Source organism: Myotis yumanensis, unplaced genomic scaffold (assembly GCF_028538775.1).
Source record: "Myotis yumanensis isolate MYYU_CA2020_CCGP unplaced genomic scaffold, mMyoYum1.0.hap1 SCAF_24, whole genome shotgun sequence".
NCBI classification, from domain to species: domain Eukaryota; kingdom Metazoa; phylum Chordata; class Mammalia; order Chiroptera; family Vespertilionidae; genus Myotis; species Myotis yumanensis.
Genome location: NW_027223775.1, coordinates 642,695 through 662,740, shown reverse-complemented (window position 1 = coordinate 662,740; position 20,046 = coordinate 642,695). Strand labels below are relative to the sequence as shown.

The 20,046-nt window shown below is 41.8% G+C and overlaps 1 protein-coding gene across 1 annotated transcript; it reads left to right on the top strand.

The window, feature by feature from the left end:
• Positions 1 to 15,373: 15,373 nt before the first annotated feature.
• On the top strand, positions 15,374 to 16,126 carry LOC139000622 (cyclin-Q-like). The gene has a single exon (XM_070402763.1). It carries the CDS (start codon positions 15,374 to 15,376, stop codon positions 16,124 to 16,126), a length of 753 nt encoding a protein of 250 aa, XP_070258864.1.
• Positions 16,127 to 20,046: the final 3,920 nt, after the last annotated feature.

Genomic DNA, 20,046 nt, shown 5'->3' with positions numbered 1-20,046 from the left:
TGCAGGCGCTACTTCAGCTCAGCCTGCATGCTCCACTTGGAGCGCTCACAGCTGTCACCACCACCATGTGGGAGTACAGGCTGCCCTCCTCCGGCCTGCCTCCCCTATCCAGAGGCTCTCTGCACTGCTCACCTGTCCAGAGTGACTGGGCCTGGGCGGAAGCCAAGCGTCCTGCCCTGCCTAACCCCTGTCGATCCGCCCCTGTCCAAGCTGCCTCCCCTCCCAGCAGGGTCACAGATCCCTGTCTTGGTCCCATGGACAGCCTCAAGCACTGCCCCTCGCCCGGCAAGGTCACAGATCCATGTCTTGGTCCCATGGGCAGCCTCAAGCACTGCCCCCTGCCCATCAGGGTCACAGATCCGTGTCTTGGTCCTGTGGACAGCCTCAAGCACTGCCCCCCACCCAGCAGGGTCACGGATCCGGGTCCCGGGACCGCAGACAGCCTCAAGTACTGCCCCCAGCCCGCCAGGACATGGATCCGGGTTCCAGACCGTGGAGAGCATCAAGTGCTCCCCGCTGCCCGACAGGTTATGAATTCGGGTCCGGACCACAGAAAGCCTCATGCACTGCCCCCCGCCTGCCAGGTCACGGATCTGGGTCCTGGACTGCGGACAGCCTCAAGCACTGCCCCCCACCCAGCAGGGTCAAAGATCCGGGTCCCGGACCGCAGACAGCCTTGCCCACTGCCACTCGCCTTCAGCATGCAAATTAGCCGCCATCTTGTTGCTTCAGAGTGGGGCTCCCCACTAAGGTGCCTGGCCAGTCTGGGTGAGGGGATGATGGCTGTTTGCAGCTGGTCACAACCCCTTCAGGGGTGACGGGCAAGTGTGGCTGAGGGGATGATGGCTGTTTTCAGGCTGGTGGGCAACTGAGACTCCCAACCTCTCCTTTTTTTCTTATTCTGGGATTTATTTACCATCTATGGCTGTCACTGGAGCTGAGAGCCGGTTTTAGCTCTGAGGCTCGACTCCAGCTATGAGACCTCCGCTGCTGAAAGCAGGGATCTCGGTTTGTTTGGGTTCTATACTTGTAACACTGTTGCCATCTTGCTGGTTGAAGCCCGGCTGACTGAAAGCAGGTTTCTTGTGAATGTTTACCTTCTATATTTGCAACAATGTTTCTAAGAGTTGCAGCTCAGAGGCCGGCAGCAGCAGGCGGGGAACCTTGGCTTCCTCTGTCACTGGAGCAAGCAAGAATCCTGTTCACTTCAGTGCCTGGCTGCCGGCCACCATCTGGGTTGGCAGTTAATTTGCATATCTCCCTGATTAGCCAAAGGGAAGCGTTCGGGGCCACGGTCAATTTGCATCTTTCTCTGTTATTACATAGGATTCCTACAGTTCATTTATAAAATAATTCTTTGATCAGAATACTATACTCTATGTTAATAGTATTTAAAGGAAACATGTTGAATAATACATAATTAAAAATCACTGTTTTCATTTTTAAATAGAAAATAGGCTTATCTTCTAATTCTGTAATTTTTCCTGGAAAGAAGAACTATGAGCATCCTCATATGTGGCAAAATATGAACTGGCAAACTCTTCTCCAAATCACCTAGGTGGGAAAAACAGGAACATTCACCTTCATCTTGCACAAACTCTGCAAGAACACTTTAGGAAATTTTCCGTGAAATGTCACACACCTAATTATCACAAATGGACACTAAATCTTTGAAACTGGGAAAACGAGTTAATATGAAACCAACTTTTCCTGCTACAGATATATTGAAATGAATGTACCTTCCTTTCATAGTCAGTAAAATAAGTAAATAGATAATTAAAAGACAACTTCCCTGAAAATAGCTCATCAACATATTTATTCATGTTTCATATTCCTTATATACAAGAAAGAAAGAAAGAAAGAAAGAAAGAAAGAAAGAAAGAAAGAAAGAGAGAAAGAAAGAAAGAGAGAAAGAAAGAAAGGAGGATGAAATTGGAGAATCATTGGTTTTTAGCCTTTGCCTGAGTCAGAGACCACTTGGTGAATCTATTTAATACCATAGATATTTCTCTTATGTAGTTTCCAAATGGAAAGTTCTCTACACCAAACGTAGGTACAAGATCACCTTATCAAAATAATAATAGAGATTATTATTTTACACAGTACAGTGTTGCACATTCCTATAGTAAAAACGATTATTTCAAATCCAATTCTAAACAATGAAGTGTGTGTCCTTGAAGTTTATATAGTTAGACTAACTTTTATTTCAGTGGGTATTTTCCAAGGTGAACTGATGTCCTTTTTTCAGACGAAAGAACTGCACTTTCAGAACAAATTCTTAGTACTTCAATAAGTATGAATCTTCACTTTAAACCTACATAACTTCTTGTTCCCAAAGTGTAACATTCTAACATAAGATCAATACAATTGAATTCTTCAGAGAACTGTTGAAGTGACTAGAGGCAAACAGTAATGCAAAAATAGACTGAATTTAGCTTGAGGTTTAAATCCTATCCCTGTAAGGTCATTAGGAATGTTTCACACATTACATATTGCATTCATTATTATAAGTGCTATACCTCTTAAACAATTACAAATCATATTGATCATCAGTATACATTCTCAATCAAATGAATGGTACCATTCCTTTTGCTTTGAAAGATATGGATGAAATTGAGGTGTTTCTCTTCATTCAATGTTACCATTTTCACATCAATAATGATTTCATGCTCATATCTTTATTTTTAATTATTTAAAAACATTTGAGTTACTGACAGTTTCTGCACTTTTTATTGAATTTATAGGAGTTAATATGATCACATAGGCTTCAGGTACAGATACAGATACCTCATTTGTATATTGTATTATGTGTTTACCTAAGTCAGATCTCTTACCATCCACAGATTCTAAAACATTACCTAAGTGTTTTCCATCTGAGGGATGTGCTTTTGCTTCTCTTACTTCCTCCTCTTCCACTTCTCAGATTTCTTACATCACCTCTATTTCTTGATGGAAGTGGTGCCCTCTGTCCACACCCACTTTGAAAAGATGGTTTCTTGGTGTAGTCTACTTTAATTGTTATTCCATTCACAGACTAAAATGGGTACACATCATATCAACACTACATAACATTTAACCTGAACAAATAACTGTTTGAAACCTACCAATTACTGCAATCAAAATCAAGATCCACCTCAAATTCTTCCCCCAAACCAAGCATTTCCTTCAAAAATGATAGAGTCCTTTTTCTTTGTAATTTTATGAAACACTTCATTATTAACAATATTCCATTGAGCTATTCAACACAGAACCATATATGTTGGTTAATAAAAGTCCTCCAAAGACCTCTAGTCATAAGGACTAAAATGTCTCACATTCCAGGAGAAAACACATACCTTCCATTGTTGTTTTTTAATGGGCTTATTCTTGGTTTTCTGGAGAGAGAGAAAGGGAGAGGGATAGAGAGATGGAAACATAGATGGAAGAGAAATATTTTGATCAGCTGCTTCCTTTAATGTCTCATACTGGCGAACCAGCCAGCACCCTAGGCATGTGTCCTGACCAGGAATAGGTGACGAGACATCTTGGTTCACAATTCTATCCTCAGCCATTGAGAAATACTGACTGGGCAATGTGGATTACTTTTTAGAATGTGTCTGTTACTTCACTTATGTTTTGACAACATCAATTTCATTATGTTTCAGTGCACCAGGCTTACATAAACTATTTATTTTTAAAACAATTATTCATTCAAAGTGATTAGGTAATTTATTCCTTCTCTACCACATCTCAGAATTCTTACTTAAATTATTTCTTCAGTTAAAATGACAGAAAAAAAGTCCAGTATGACTGAAACTCTGTATTTACATAGTTATGATTTGTTTATCCATTCTATTTTTAATAAGCCCCTTACACAATCTTTAGTATTATGTAACTAAACTGTTTAATGTTAAATATGGTTCTAAGAAAACAAGCCATCTTGCAGGGGAGAGCTGCTATGGCTAGGAACCCAGCCTCACCTCCACCCAGATCAGCCTCAGACATCACCTGAGATCCTAGGGGCACTCTGGCCAAAGACCTTCTTATGGCAGCAGCAGACCCACAGACACCACGACTCCACGACTCCACCGCAACGGCCTCCTGTGAGTCTTGGAGTGCACAATTGAATTGCCGGTCCACTCTGCGGCCATTGACCCCTCGTGCCCTGGCACCTGGGTTCTGCAGTGATAGCTAAAATGGGGAGAAAAACAACCCCCAAAGGAGAAAAAAGGAGGACCTGCCAGAAGAGGAACTAATTAAATGGAGGCATACAATATGTTCAAAAAGGAATTCAGAATAAGGGTCATACAGTTCATGCACCAGATGCATGGGAAATCCACAACTTATGTAAGAATCAAAGAAAAATGAAAAAAATTGATAATAACTACAATGAAAAATATGATGGAAGGTTTCAATAGTAGACTAGCAGGAGCAAAGGATTGAATCAGTGACTTAGGAGACAGGGCAGATTAACACACCCTGAACAACACCATTTGAACAGCAATTGGAGAGGAAAAATAGAAAGCCAGTGGATATCCTAAGGGAGATTGGGGACAACATGAAACAAAGTAATATATGTATAATAATGGTGTCAGAAGGTCAAGATGAGGAACAAGGATTAGGAAACATATTAGAAGAAATAATGACAAAAACTTCCTGATCTTGGGAAGAAAAAGTCACACAAGCACAGACAGTACCGAACAAGATGCACCCAATAAGACCTATACCAAGTCACATTGTAATTATAATGGCAAACAATAACCACACAAACAATTTTAAAGGCTGCAAGAGAGAGAGACAGAATTACCTACAAAGGCTCTCCTGTTAGATTATCAAATGATTTTCAAATGATTGTTAACAGAAACAAATCAGGCCAGAAGGGAATGAAAGGAAATATACAAAGTGATGCAAAACAAGGGAACAAATCCAAGAATACTTATCCAGCAAGGCTATCATTCAAAACTAGAGGGGAATTCAGTATCTTCACAGGAAAAAAATAATCTAAGGGAGTGTTTCACTACTAAGCCATCAATGCAAGAAATACTAAAGGGACTGTTTTAAAAAGAAGGAATAGAAGAGACAGAAGAAACACAGGCATAACGAAAAAAAGTGGCAACACATCAGGACCTATCAAAAAAACCTTAAACCTAAATGGACGAAACACTCCATTCAAAAGATATAGGATGGCTAAAATTATAATAAAACAAACCCATATGTATGCTGTCTACGAGAGACCCACCTCAGAATAAGGGAATCACAGGGACTGAAAGTGGAAGGAGAGAAAACATTTTTCAGGCAAAGCGGGGGGCGGGGAGAAACTAGGGGAGCAATAATTATATTTGAAAAAATAAATCTCAAGAAGCCAAGATGGTGGTGGGCATCCCAGGGCTTGTCCTGGAGCAAATGGAGTGAGCAGCTGAAACTAATAACACCCACCCTGAACTGGCGAAGTACACTCAGCTGGTGAGACAGTTTGCAGCCAGGAAGGGCCGAGTTCCTCTGTAAGGTAAAAACCAGGGATCTGGGCAGGAAAGTTTGACAGACCTCTGAGCCCACAGGTGCAGAGGGAGACCACGGGGCACACAGCCACGACTCTTGGGACAGGCACAGCCCCTGACTGTGGAAAGGACATCCAGGGGACTGTTGGTGCAGGGGGATTAGAGATCTGGTTTCCGTAATTACAGAGAACTGAGCCTAAAAGGGGCAGCCTGAAGCGCTGAAGAGGCCATGCAGTGCTGGTAAGAGAGGAGCTTACAGAGACTCAGCCTTCCCCGTTTCTGTGGCTGGCATTTGTTGATTGTTTTCGCTGAACCCTGTTCAGAGGACATTTCGGATACAGACACTCACCTGTGCTGAAGAGGGGGAGCAGGTGCGGAGGAGTGGAATCTGGAGAGAGGCTGGGGAGAGAAGGGGGGGCAGGAGAAGTGGCAATAAATTGAGTGCTGAGTCACCCATGAGCACAGGACTTGGGCAGCCATTTTCTCCTGAGGTTATAATTCCTCCCTCCAGGCTCCAGGCAAGGAATACATCCACACCCAGATTCCACCCTGAATGAGGTGAAGGATTAAAATAATCTGATTAGTCCCTGGGAGTTAACAGGATTTGGCCTATAGAATGGCTTTCTGTCCCAGCAATGACAACAACAGCAACAACAACAAAAAGCACAGACATTGCTGAAAACTGGGATCTTAAACCAGCCAAAGGAATGACATTTCAATTATTCATTTTTATGTATTATTATTTTGTTAGCTTTTTTCTTTTTTCTTTTTGCTTAGTTCCCCCCCCTCCCCCCCACTTTCTTTTTGTTTGTTCCTTTATTTCCTACTTTTTTTCACAGCATTTTTTCAACCAAGTGAGCAGCAGACACGTGAGCGGCGCACACTTGTCCCGGGAACATCAGCCCCATGTACAGCCTGCCTCGAGCCTAAGAGCAGCAGCCTCATGTGGCCTACCCCTGTCCAAGGTGCAGCAGCTGTGTGAGTGGCCTGCTTCCCTGTCCAAGGAGCCACAATCACGCAAGCAATCTGACCTGTCCAAGGAGGAGCAGCCTCACGAGCAGTCGTCCTACGACTGAGGAGCGGCAGCTCTGCGCAGCCTGCCCCCATCTGAGGAGCAGCAGCTGTGAACACCCTGCACTAGTCCAAGGAGCAGCAGCTGCACAAGCATCTTGCCCTTGTCCAAGCAGCAGCAGCCGCACAAGGACCCTGCCCAATCTGAGGAACAGAAGTTGTGTGAGCAGCCCACACCCATCTGAGGAGCAGCAGTTCTGTGAGCAGCCTAGCCTCATTCCAGGAGCTGCAGCAGCCCATCCCAGACTGAGAAGGAGCAGCTGAACGAGCAGACCGCCCACGTCCGAGGATCGGCAGCCCTGTGCAGCATGCACCAGTCTGAGGAGCAGAGCCAGAACAGCCTGCACCTGTCCAGTGAGCTGCAGATGGGAGGGTGGCACGTCCATGTCTGAGGAGGAGCAGCCACGCGTGCAGCTCACTCCTGTCCAAAGAGCAGCAGCCTCGCAAGCAGCCGACCCCCTCCTTAGGAGCAGCAGACTTGCAATCAACCTGTCCAAGTCCTAGGAGCAGTAGCCCCACAAAGAGTCCACCACATCAGAGGAACAACAGCAGCATGCAGCCAGCCCCCATCCAAGGATCAGCAGCCTCCTGATCACCACACCCTCTGTCTGAGGAAGAGCAGCTGTGTGTGAAGCCTCCCCCCACCAGCCAGAGGAGCCACCACAGCTGTGAACAGCACCCACCAGTGGAGCAGCTGCCAACAGAGGAGCAGCTGCTACCACAACCGCCCAAGGAGGAACCACAGCCCGAGGAGCCACTGCTACCCATGGAGCAGCCCCTGAATGACTCAACATCTAGATATGTTGGTGAGATCAAACATGGGTAGACAAAGAAACCCCCATAGGAAACAACAGGAGGAGTTGCCAAAATAGTAGCTAATTGAAACTGAGGCATGCAGCATGACAAAAAAAGAATTCAGATTAAGGGTCCTAGAATGCACAAACCAGATGGAGGAAAAAATCAACAACTTATTCAAGAATCAAAAAGAAACGGATGAAAAAAATCAATAAATTATGTAAGAACCAAGAAGAAATGAAGAGTGATATAGCTACAATTAAAAACACCATTGAAAGTTTCAACAGTAGACTAGGAGAAGCGGAGGACCGAAATAGCGAATTAGAAGACAGGGAATCAAAACACACCCAAATTGAACTACAATTGGTGAAAAAAAATTAAAAGACAGGAAGAGAGCCTAAGGGAGCTTTGGCTCACCGTGAAATGAAACAACGTACGAATAATAGGGAGGCCAGGACAACAGAAAGAGGAACAAGGGTTAGAAAACCTATTGGAAGAGATAATGTCAGAAAACTTCCCCGAGATGGGGAAGTATAAAGTCACACAAGCACAGAGAGTCCCAATCAATGTGAACCCAAAACACCCACACCAAGACTCATCATAATCACCATTTCAAATGTTCAGGACAAAGAGAGAACCTTAAAGGCTGCAAAGGAGAGACGGAAAGTTACATACAAGGGACCTCCCATTAGATTATCAAATGATTTGTCAACAGAAACACATCAGGCCAGAAATGAATGGATGGAAATTTACAAAGTGATGCAAAGCAAAGGACTGAATCCAAGAATACTCTATCCAATAAGGCTATCATTCAAAATTGACGGTGAAATAAGGAGCTTCACAGACAGATAAAAGGCTAAGTGCGTTTATAACTACCAAGCCAGCAATGTAAGAAATGCTAAAAAGACTGGTATAAAAGAAAGAAAGAAAAAGCTAAGACAGAAAACAGGCAGAAAAAATAGAAATGGCTACAAACAAGTACCTTTCAATAATAACTTTAAATGTAAATTGAATAAATGCTCCAATCAAAAGACATCAAGAGGCTGAATGGATAAAAAACCATGACCCACATGTTTGCTGTCTACAAAAGACCCACCTCAGAAAAGGGACTCACACAGACTGAAAGTAAAGGGATGGAAAAAGATCTTTCAGGCAAATGGAAATGAAAAAAAAAAAAAAAAAAAAAAAAAAAAAAAAAAAAAAAAACAAGCTGGGGTAACAATACTTATATCAGACAAAATAGATCTCAAAATGAAGGCCATAACAAGAGATAAGAAAGTCCAATTCATAATACTAAAGGGATCAATACAAGAGGATATAACCCTGATAAACATAAATGCACCCAATGCAGGAGCACCCAAATACTTAAAAAAAAAATCTCCTGCAAGATATCAAGGGAAAGATCGACAACAATAAAATCATAGTAGGGGACTTTAATATGCCACTGACATCACTGGATAAATCCTCTAGACAAAAAATTGGCAAAGAAACAGCAATCCTAAATGACTCACTAGATCAGGTGGACTTAGGTGACATCTTCAGAACATTTCACCCCAAAGCCAAGGAATATACGTTCTTCTCAAGTGTTCATTTGACATTTTCAAATATAGAGCACATATTGGGTCACAAACAAAGTCTCCCCAAATTCAAGAAGATTGAAATCATACCAAGCATCTTCTCAGACCACGATGGCATAATGTTAGAAATAAACTACAATAAAAACAACCCAAAATTCTCAAACACCTGGAAGCTGAATAGCACATTATTAAATATTGATTGGTTTACCAATGAGATCAAAGAAGAAATTAAAAATATCCTGGGAATTAAGGACAATGAAAACACAACAATCAAAAACCTATGGGACACAATGGAAGCAGTTCCAAGAGGGAAGTTTATAGTTCTACAGTCCTATCTCAAAAAACAAGAAAAAATGGTAGTAAATCATGTAACTCTACATCTCAAAGGACTAGAAAGAGAGCAACAAGAAAAGGCCAGAGTGAGCAGAAGGAAGGAGATAATAAAGAGTAGAGCAGAAATAAATGACATAGAGACCAAAAAACAATACATAAAATCAATGAAACCAAGAGCTGGTTCTTTGAAAGGATAAACAAGATTGATGAACCTCTTGCCAGGCTCACCAAGAAGCAAAGTGAGAGGACCCAAATAAAGAAAATCAGAAATGATAGGGGCAAAATGACAACAGACACCACAGAAATGCAAATGAATGTTAAAAAATATATAGAGAACTCTACTCCAACAAACTAGACAACCTGGAGGGAATGGACACGTTCCTAGAAAAATACAGCATTACAAAACTCAATCAGGAAGAATCTAAACATCTCAAAAGGCCAATAACTATGGAAGAAATTGAAGCAGTCATCAAAAAGCTTCCAGAACACAAAAGCCCAGGACCAGACAGCTTCACAGTGGAGTTTTACCAAACATTCAAGGAAGAACTAAAACCTATCCTGCTCAGACTATTCAAAAAAATTCAAGATTTAGGAACACTTCCAAACTCATTCTATGAAGCCAGCATCACCCTAATATAAAACCAGGTAAAGACAACACAATGAAAGAGAATTACAGGCCAATATCCCTCATGAATATAGATGCCAAAATCCTCAACAAAATGTTAGCAAAATATCAGATCCAGCAGTACATCAGAAAGATTATACAGCATGACCAAGTAGGATTTATCTCAGGGATGCAAGGATGGTACAATATTCACAAATCAATAAATGTGATACATCCCATAAACAAATTGAAAGAAAAAAAAACACAGAGTCATATCAATTGATGCAGAAAAAGCATTTGACAAAATCCAACACGCATTCTTGATAAAAACTCTCAGCAAGGTGGGAATAGAAGGATCATACCTCAACATAATAAAAACCATATATGACGAACCCACAGACAATATCATACTCAATCAACAAAAACTAACAGCATTTCCCCTAAGAACAGGAACAAGACAGGGATGCCCACTCTCACCACTCCTGTTCCACATAGGACTGGAAGTATTAGTCATTGCAATTAGAGAAGAAGACGAAATAAAAGGCATCAAAATTGGAAAAGAAGAAGTAAAACTGTCCTTATTCGCAGAAGACATGATATTATACATAAAAAACCCTAAAGTTTCCATCAAAAAACTATAAGACTTAATAAATGAATTTGGCAATGTAGCAGGATACTAAATTAATGCCAAGAAATCTATGGCATTTCTAAGCACCAATAGTGAACTTATAGAAAGGGAGACTAAAAAAACAATCCCATTTACCATCACACAAAAAAATTAATACCTAGGAATAAACTTAACTAAGGAGGTAAAAGACCTACTCAGAAAACTACAGGACGTTGACAAATGAGATAGAGGAAGACATAAACAGGTGGAAGAACATACCGTGTTCTTGGATTGGTAGAATCAACATCATAAAAATGTCCATACTACTCAAAGCAATCTATAAATTCAATGCACTTCCCATTAAAATACCAAAGGCATATTTCACAGACCTAGAATGAACTCTCCAAAAATTCATCTGGAATAAAAAAAGACCCCGGATACCTGCAGCGGTCCTGAGAAAGAACAAAGTAGGTGGGATCTCAATACCAGATATCATGCTGTATTACAAAGCCACTGTACTCAAAACTGCCTGGTACTGGCACAAGAACAGACATGTACATCAATGGAATAGAATAGAGAGCCCAGAAATCGGCCCAAACCAATTTGCTCAATTAATATTTGACAAAGGAGGCAAGAACATACAATGGAGTCAAGATAGTCTCTTCAAAAAACGGTGTTGGGAAAATTGGACAGATACATGCAAAAAATAAAACTAGACCACCAACTTACACCATACACAAAAATAAACTCAAAATGGAGAAAGGGCTTAAATGCATGACAGGAAACCATAAAAATACTAGACGAATCCAAAGGCAACAAAATCTCAGACATATGCCAAAGCAATTTCTTCACCAATACACCTCCTAGGGCATTTGAAACTAAAGAGAAAATAAACAAATGGGACACCATCAAAATTAAAAGCTACTGCACAGCAAAAGAAACCATCAACACAACAACAAGAAAGCCCACTGCATGGGAAAACATATTTGCCAATGGTATCATCGGTAAGGGTTTAATGTCCAAAATTCATAGGGAACTCATACAACTTAACAAAAGGAAGATGAACAATCCAATAAAGAAATGGGCAACGGACCTAAATAGATACTTTTCAAAAGAGGACATTCAGAAAGCCAAGAGACATATGAAAACATGCTCAGAGTCAGTAATCATCCGAGAGATGCAAATCAAAACATCAATGAGGTACCATCTCACACCTGTCAGAATGGCTATCATCAACAAATACACAAATGACAAGTGTTGGATAGGATATGGAGATAAAGGAACCCTTCTGCACTGATGGTGGGAAAGCAGACTGGTGCAGACACTAAGGAAGACAGTATGGAGTTTCCTCAAAAGATAAAAATGGAACTCCCATTTGACCCCGTGATCCAACTTCTAATATATCCCAAGAAAACAGAAACACCAATTATAAAGGATATATGCACCCCTATGTTCATAGCAGCACAATTCACCATAGCTAAGATCTGGAAACAGCCTAAGTGCCCATCAGTAGATGAGTGGATTAGAAAACTGTGGTACATCTACATGATGGAATACTATGCTGCTGTAAAAAATAAGGAATTCTTGCCATTTGCAACAGCATGGATGGGACTGGAGAGCATTATGCTAAAGAAATAAGCCAGTCAATGAAGGAAAAATGCCACATGATCTCACTCATTTATGGATAACAAGGACCATTATCAATTTATGAACACAAATAGATACAGAGGCAGAGCAGCCTGGAACAGACTGTCAAACTATAGCGGGAAGGCCAGTAAGGGTTGGGGGTTAGGAGGGGAGGGTTAAGAAATGAACCAAAGACTTGTATGCATGCATATAAGCATGACCAATGCACATAAGACACTGGGGGGTAGGGGAGGCCAGGGGATTGTCTAGGGCGGGGAAAAAAGGAGACATGTGTAATACTCTTTGTAATACTTTAAACAATAAAACAACTTAAAAATAAAAGAAAAAATAAATCTCAAAGTAAAGGTCATAAAAAAGAGATAAGACCGATTGCTATGAAGTGCTCTGACACCCAGGGGGTAGACTCGCAATGCAAGAGCTGCCCTTGGTGGTCAGTGAGTTCCCACAAGGGCAGCGCCACTCAGCCGGACTGGGCTGATGACTGGCAAGTGGAGCAGCAGTGGCAGGAACCTCTCCAACCTCCACAGCAGTGCTCAGAATGATTGGCAACGTGATTAAGCCTAGGCCATCATTTGGACATCTCCTGAGGGCTCCCAGACTGCCAGAGGATGAGGGACTCTGCCAGGTGTACAAAGTTCATTCACTGGGCCTCTAGTATTACAAATAAACTACAATAAAATATAACAAAATCCAAATACTTGGAGGGTAAGTAGTCCTTTATTAAATAAATGCAGGCCCAGGGTATGAATTTTTGCAGGGAAGCAGTCCGGTCGACGTCCCCAGATGGGGGCACATGGGGCCAGGCTGGCAGGGATTAGTGACCATTAACACTTAACCAGAAGGCCATGCCTCCAATCTGGGTGTTAGCGCATATCGGAGGTGTGGCTGACAAGGGGGAAGGCCGTGGGTGGTTTGCTTATCAGCCCCGCCCCCCATAGGGAGTTGGGGGCAGATGGGAGGCCAGGCTGGTCAGGGATATGGCCTATTAGGGCCCAGATAAGGCTGGTTGGCTACCGCAATGCAAGTCATAGCCACCAGCCATTCTGGTCATTCTGCCTTTCTGGTCACAGGGCTTTTATGTACAAAGATAGATGACTGGATTACCAAAGAGATTAAAGAAGAAATTAAATTCATCGTGGAAATAAATGACAATTAAAAATAAAACTCCAAAATCTATGGGACACACTGAAAGTAGTCCTTAGAGGGAACTTCATAGCATTACAGGCCTAACTCAAAGAACAAGAAAAACAGTTAACAAATTATCTAAGCCCCACAACTGAAAAAGTTAGAGAGAGCAACAAGCAAAGCCAAAACTGAGCAGCAGGAAGGAAATAATGAAGATCACAGCAGAAATAAATGACATAGAGACCAACAACCCCAAAAGATTAATAAAGACATGAGCTATTTCTTTGAAAGGATAAACCAGATTGATTAAACTCTAGCTAGGCTCACCAACAGAACCCAAATAAACAAAATCATAAATGAACTAGGCAAAATAGCAAAAGACCCAACAGATAAAAAAGGATTGTAAATAATTACTATGGACAACTCTACTCCAACAAACTGATCAACCATGAAGAAATGGACATATTCCTAGAAAAATACAATCTTCCTAACGTCAATTAGGAAGAATAAAACATAGGACTAGCCCAATAACTACTCAGGAAATTCAAGCAGTCACACAAAAAAACTTGTAGCAAACAAAAGCCTGGGCTAGATAGTTTCACAGGGAGTAAAACCTTCTTCTCAGACTATTCCATAAAATTCAAAGGAAGTACCATTTCCAAACGCTTTCTATGAAGCCAGCATTACTCTAATCACAAAACCAGATAAAGAAAAGACAAAGAAAGAAAAATGTAGGGCAATATATCTCTGATGAACATAGATGTTACAATCCTCAACAAAACTCTTACAAATCGGATGCAACATGACATTGGCATGAGCATACACCATGACAAAGCGGATATATTCTCGGGAAGTAGGATGGGACAACATCCAGAAATCAATAAATGCGATGCATCACATAAACAAATTGAGAGATATTCATATCAATTGGTGCAGGAAAAGCATTTGACAAAATCCAACACCCAATTTTGAGAAAAACTCTAAGCAAACTGGGCATAGAGGGATCATACCTCAACATAATATAGGCCTTATATGACAAACCTACAGACAACATCATACTCAATGGGCAAAAACTATTACTCTAAGAACAGGGACAAGACAGGGATGCCCACTCTCACCACTTCTGTTCGACAGAGTACTGGTAGTGCTAGCCAATGCAATCAGACAAGAAGAAGTCAAACAAGGCATGCTAAGTGGAAAAGAAGAAGTTAAACTGTCATTATTCGCAGATGGCATGGTACTGTCCACAAAAACACCTAAAGACTCCATCAAAAAAACTAGGAGATTTAATGAATGAATTTGGCAATGTAGCAGGGTACAAAATTAACACCCAGAATTCTATGGCTTTTTGATACACCAATAATGAACTCACAGAAAGAGAAACTAAAAGTAAAAAAAAAAATCCCATTTACCAGTGCAACAAAGAATTAAGATACCTGGGAATAAACTTAACTAAGGAGGTAAAAGACCTGTTCATGGGAAACTACAGGAAATTGAAAAAGTGATAGAGGAAGACTAAAGCAAATAGAAGAACATAGCATATTCGTGGATTGGTATAAGCAACATCATTAAAATGTTCATACCACCCAAAGCAATCTACAGTGTTAATGTATTCCCTATTAAAATATCAATGGCATAGCCCAAAACCTAGAACAAAGATTCAAAAAATGCCTATGGAATGAAAAAAAAAAAAAAATAGCCCCAAATAGTTCCAGCAATCTGGACAAAGAAGAGCAAAGTTGGAGGGATCACAATATCAGATATCAAGCTATATTACCAAGCGACCATTCTCAAAACTGCCTGTTACTGGCACTAAAACAGACATATAGCCCAATGGGACAGAACAGAGAACATAGAAGTCGACCCTAACCATAATGCTCAATTAATATTTGACAAAGGAGGCAAAAGCATAGAATGGAGTCATACAGTCTCTTCAATAATTGGTGTTGGAACCAGGGCGGTGGTCAAGCCCAGGCGGGGCGAGGCAGGTGGGGCGGGTTGGTGCTGGGCTGGGTGGGGCGGGACAGGGCAGGGCAGGGCTGCTGCACAGGGCACTAGGACCCAGCTGGCGCCGGCCACGCCCTGAGGACTCCTGCCCTTCTGGCCACTGTGGTCTGGGGCCTCCAGGCTGATCCCCATGGAGGACCTTCCCCTGGACAGCTGCAAAGAGGAGGACACGGCGCCCGGCGCCAAGGGGTGGCCCGCAGCCCAGGCGAGGGTGCACTTCCGTGTGACAAGCTTCATCATGGAGGCAGGTGTCAAGCTAGGGATGCAGTCCATTCCCGTCGCCACCGCCTGTGCCATTTACCACAAGTTCTTCTGCGAGATCAACGTGGACGCCTATGACCCCTACTTGGTCGCCATGTCTGCCCTTTACTTGGCTGGCAAAGTGGAAGAACAGCCCCTGCGAACCCGTGACATCATCAACGTGTCCAACAGGTACTTCCACCCGGGCAGCGAGCCCTTGGAGCTGGACTCCGGGTTCTGGGTGATCCGGGACAGCATTGCGCAGTGCGAGCTCCTTGTGCTGCGGGTACTGCGCTTCCAAGTCTCCTTTGAGCACCCACACAGGTACCTGCTCCACTACCTGATTTCTCTCAAGAACTGGCTGACTCCTTACAGCTGGCAACGGACCCCCATCTCCGTCACTGCCTGGGCCCTGCTGCGGGACAGCTACCGCGGGGGGCTGTGCCTCTGGTTCCAGGCCCAGCACATAGCACTGGCGGTGCTCCACCTGCCCCTGCAGGTCTATGGGGTCGAGGTGCCCGCCGAGGCCGAGGCCGAGAAGCCTTGGTGGCAGGTGTTTAGTGACGACCTGTCCAAGCCAATCATTGATGACATTGTGTCTGATCTCAGTGGGATTTATACCATGGATACAGAGATGCCCTAAGGCCCTGGCCCAGGCCTGTCCAAAGAGATGCCTGGGACGCTCGGCTGCCAGCAGAAGGCGCCACCACATCGCCGTGAGGGCAGGTCCCCAGAGCGCTGGCTGGGAGGACTGGTTTTGTGCTGCTGGAGACGGGCCTCTGAAGGCGATGACATGCTGCCATGTTGATTCTCAGGCTTTGACTGACCCGGCAGCCATGGTCCAGAAGGCGATGGGAGCTGCACCTCCTGCGGGCAGGACCTTGCTGCGGGCGGCTCTGAGGTGTCCTGGTCTGCTTTTGTGCTTTGAAAGGACCAGACTCCAGCGGAGCTTTGGGATCAGCGGAAGGAAAATCAAAGAACAGATGGGACTGTACCCCACGGGATTTTTTTAAAGGCCAGATTTAGAGAAAGTATGAATGATTTAACATGGAGGAAATTTTAGTTTGCTTAATGAGAGATATTACAAAGCCAAAATAAACATATAATAATAATTGGTGTTGGACAAATAGCACAGATACATGCAAAAAAATTAATCTAGACCACCAACTTACACCATACACAAATATAAACTGGAAATGAATAAAGGACTTAACGGTGAGTGGGTAACCATGAAAATCTTAGGAGAATACATAGGCAGCAAAATATCAGGCATATGTCCCTGCAATATCTTTACTGAAACAGCTCCTAGGGCAATGAAAACTGAGGAGAAAATAAACAAATGGTACTACGTCAAATCAAAAAGCTTCTGCAGAGAAGAAGAAGCCAACAGATATAACAACAACAACAAAACAAGGAAGTCCCCTGCCAGGGAGAAGATATGTGCCTATGTTATATCCGCTAAGGACCTATTCTCCAAAATTTATACTGAACTCATCCAATTAAACAAAAGGAAGATCAACATTCCAATAAAAAAAAATGGGCATAGGACTAAGACACTTTTTGAAAGTGGACATACAGAAAGCCAAGAGACACATGAAAACATGCTCAAAACCAGTAATCATCCCAGACATGCAAATCAAAAGGACAATGAGATACCATCTCACACTGGTCAGAATGGCTATCATCAACAATTCAACACGCAACAAGAGCTGGAGAGGATGGGGTGTCAAAGGAAGCCTCTTGCATGACTGGTGGGAATGCATTATGGTATAGCAACTATGCAGAACACTATGGAGTTTCCTCAAAAACTTTAAAAAACGTAGCTCCCATTTTAACTGTAATCCCACTACTAGGAACATATCTCAAGAAATGACAAACACCCATCGGAAAGGGCATGTGCACCCACATATTTACAGCAGCACAATATACAATAGCTAATATTTGGAATAAACCTAAGTGACCATCAGCAGATAAATGGATTAAAATCTGTGGCACATACCCACATAGGAAAAATACACGGCTGTAAAAAATAAAGAACTTTTACCATTCCCAAAAGCATGGAAGGACATGTAGAGCATTTTGCTAAGCAAAACCAGCTGGAGAAAGATAAATACCACATGATCTCACTCAATTTTGGAACACATTGAACAACATAAACCATTCAACAAAAATAGATCCAGAGACAGAAAAGCATGGGACTGACTATCAAACCTCAGAGGGAAGGAAGGACTAGGGGGTAAGAGATCAACCAAAGGATTTGTATGCAGGCATATCAGCATAGCCATGGACATAGATACTAGGGCGGGGGAAGGGCATGTGCTGGGGGTGCAGGTGCACAAGGGGGAAAAGGAAACATATGTAATACTATATGTAATCCTCTAAACAATAAAGAATTTTTTAAAAATGTGTTCCTAGAATTGTACCTTCTAAATATAGTAATTTGATTAACATACATACCTAAATTCCCCAATCTCCCAATAACTTTATGATGGTTGATCTTTTAGCTAAATCAACATGGCATGTGTAAACATAGCTCAGGCAATTGTAATTGCTCCACACAAAACTCTTTGGATGTCTGAACCTATTTATGTTAACAAATCTGCAGTCACACAATCCATCAAGATGTCTGGCACTGATGGGTAGCGACGCAAACCAAACAGCCACTAGACACAGTTCCCACCTTAAGGAATCACTTGAGCTTTCTGGGTCCAAAATGTTTTCCACAGATTTATACTCCACAGCCTGGACTCCTTCGGCACATCTGAGATTCAGCAAACATCCCTTGATCCCCTTAATATTATGAATAAAAACACTATCTCCTGCCAATACAACTTCTAAAAATAATTACCTCCTATATTTTTCCTCTTATCTTTTTTGTGCATGATTGTACTTATTTACATTTCCTTTCATGCTTGTTATTTTGACCATAGAAAATAAGTGCCCAATAAGAATCATGGTGTAGGCTACAAAACATCACTTGAAAGAAGACACCTAGGAATAATCTCTACAGGAACTACATTTTCTTCTGGTTAGAAACTAGAGAAACCACATCAACTAGTCTTCATAAATCAAATAAATGGACTTCTGAACTCAAGAAAAATCATGAGACTAATCCAACTCTTGGCTGTCGACAAACCCTAAAAGATAAAGGTAAAGGAAAAGGGTCAATATGTACTGACCCCCTTCAATGTACCATAAAACAGGCTGTCCAAATAAAGGACAGCGACATAAGTGAGTTATGTATTAAAAGTCATTGAAGATCAACAACTTAATATATGGCATAATGAGTGTACACACAAATTAACTTAAGTATAAGATCAAAAGTGTAGACAAAGCACAAACTTAGTTATTGATGTAGAAATCTGCACATGTTACCTTGTCCCAGGAGAGTGATTCTAAATAAATCCAAAAGAACGTGGCTTAAAATAATGGTATGATATATAGGAAATATATGAAAATATAACAGAACCAAAGAAAATATGTACCCCAAAAGAGGCCCAAATGGTGTGACTTTCAGGGTAATATTGAGGAATACTTGTGCAATGAGCACAGACACCTTTGAAGGATATGGGACACACTTACATTGGCTAGACTTTAAGATTACAGAGAAATAAGACTATTTCCTTCACTAGTACATTCAAGACCCAATAAAAGGAACTCTTATCCACTACTTTAATATAAATCAGGATATATACATTTTACAAAAATCAGTCTTGTTGCACGATTCAAAAATAATTAACCAGAAAAAAGTTAGGGAAGGAAAGGTCAATTAATTATGGCACACCCAATCTCCTAACTCACATCAGTTCCTGTCTTCAAGAACTAAATACATAGCCCACCTGCTGTGACTCTGTGTGGTTGACCATCCAGTTGTGAGCCTGGAGGTCCCGGTCCCATTCCTGGTCAAAGAACAAGCCCAAGTACTTGCTCAATCCCCAGTGGGGGACAGGGAGATGCAGACGATCTATGATTCTCTCTCATCATTCATGTTTTTGTTTCTCTCTCCCTCTCCCTTGCTCTATGAAATCAATACAAATACTTTTTTGAAAAGGTATACCATCTTGAGGCTAAAGGGACTATGCATACCATATTTTCAAGACCTTTTTTTATGCTATGGAAATGTTTGCATCAATTGCATTAGCTTCTTACCAACAGTGACCTGATTTCTGCTCTCACTATATGTCAGGGGTGGGCAGGCTGTTCTAAGTTAGGAAGTGCTTTGAAGGCTTTAAGCCCGATTCCATTTGTATTCATATACTAAAGTAACTTAGGTTAATGTACTATTTTGCGACACAAAAACGGACATTTCAACATCCTTGCAACCCCATAGTCCAGCACTTTTTAAGAAAAAAAAAGAATAATGATGGCTAAATAAACAAGGCTCATATGGCATCATCAAACTTTATCAACAAGAAGAAGCAAACCTGCAAATACTATCACTTGAACCACAGTGCTAGAATTATATTAAAAGACTTACTTTTTCTGTTTTAAAATATATTTTATTGATTTTCTTTTTTTTACAGAGAGCATGAGAGAGTGATAGCGAGTTAGAAACATCGATCT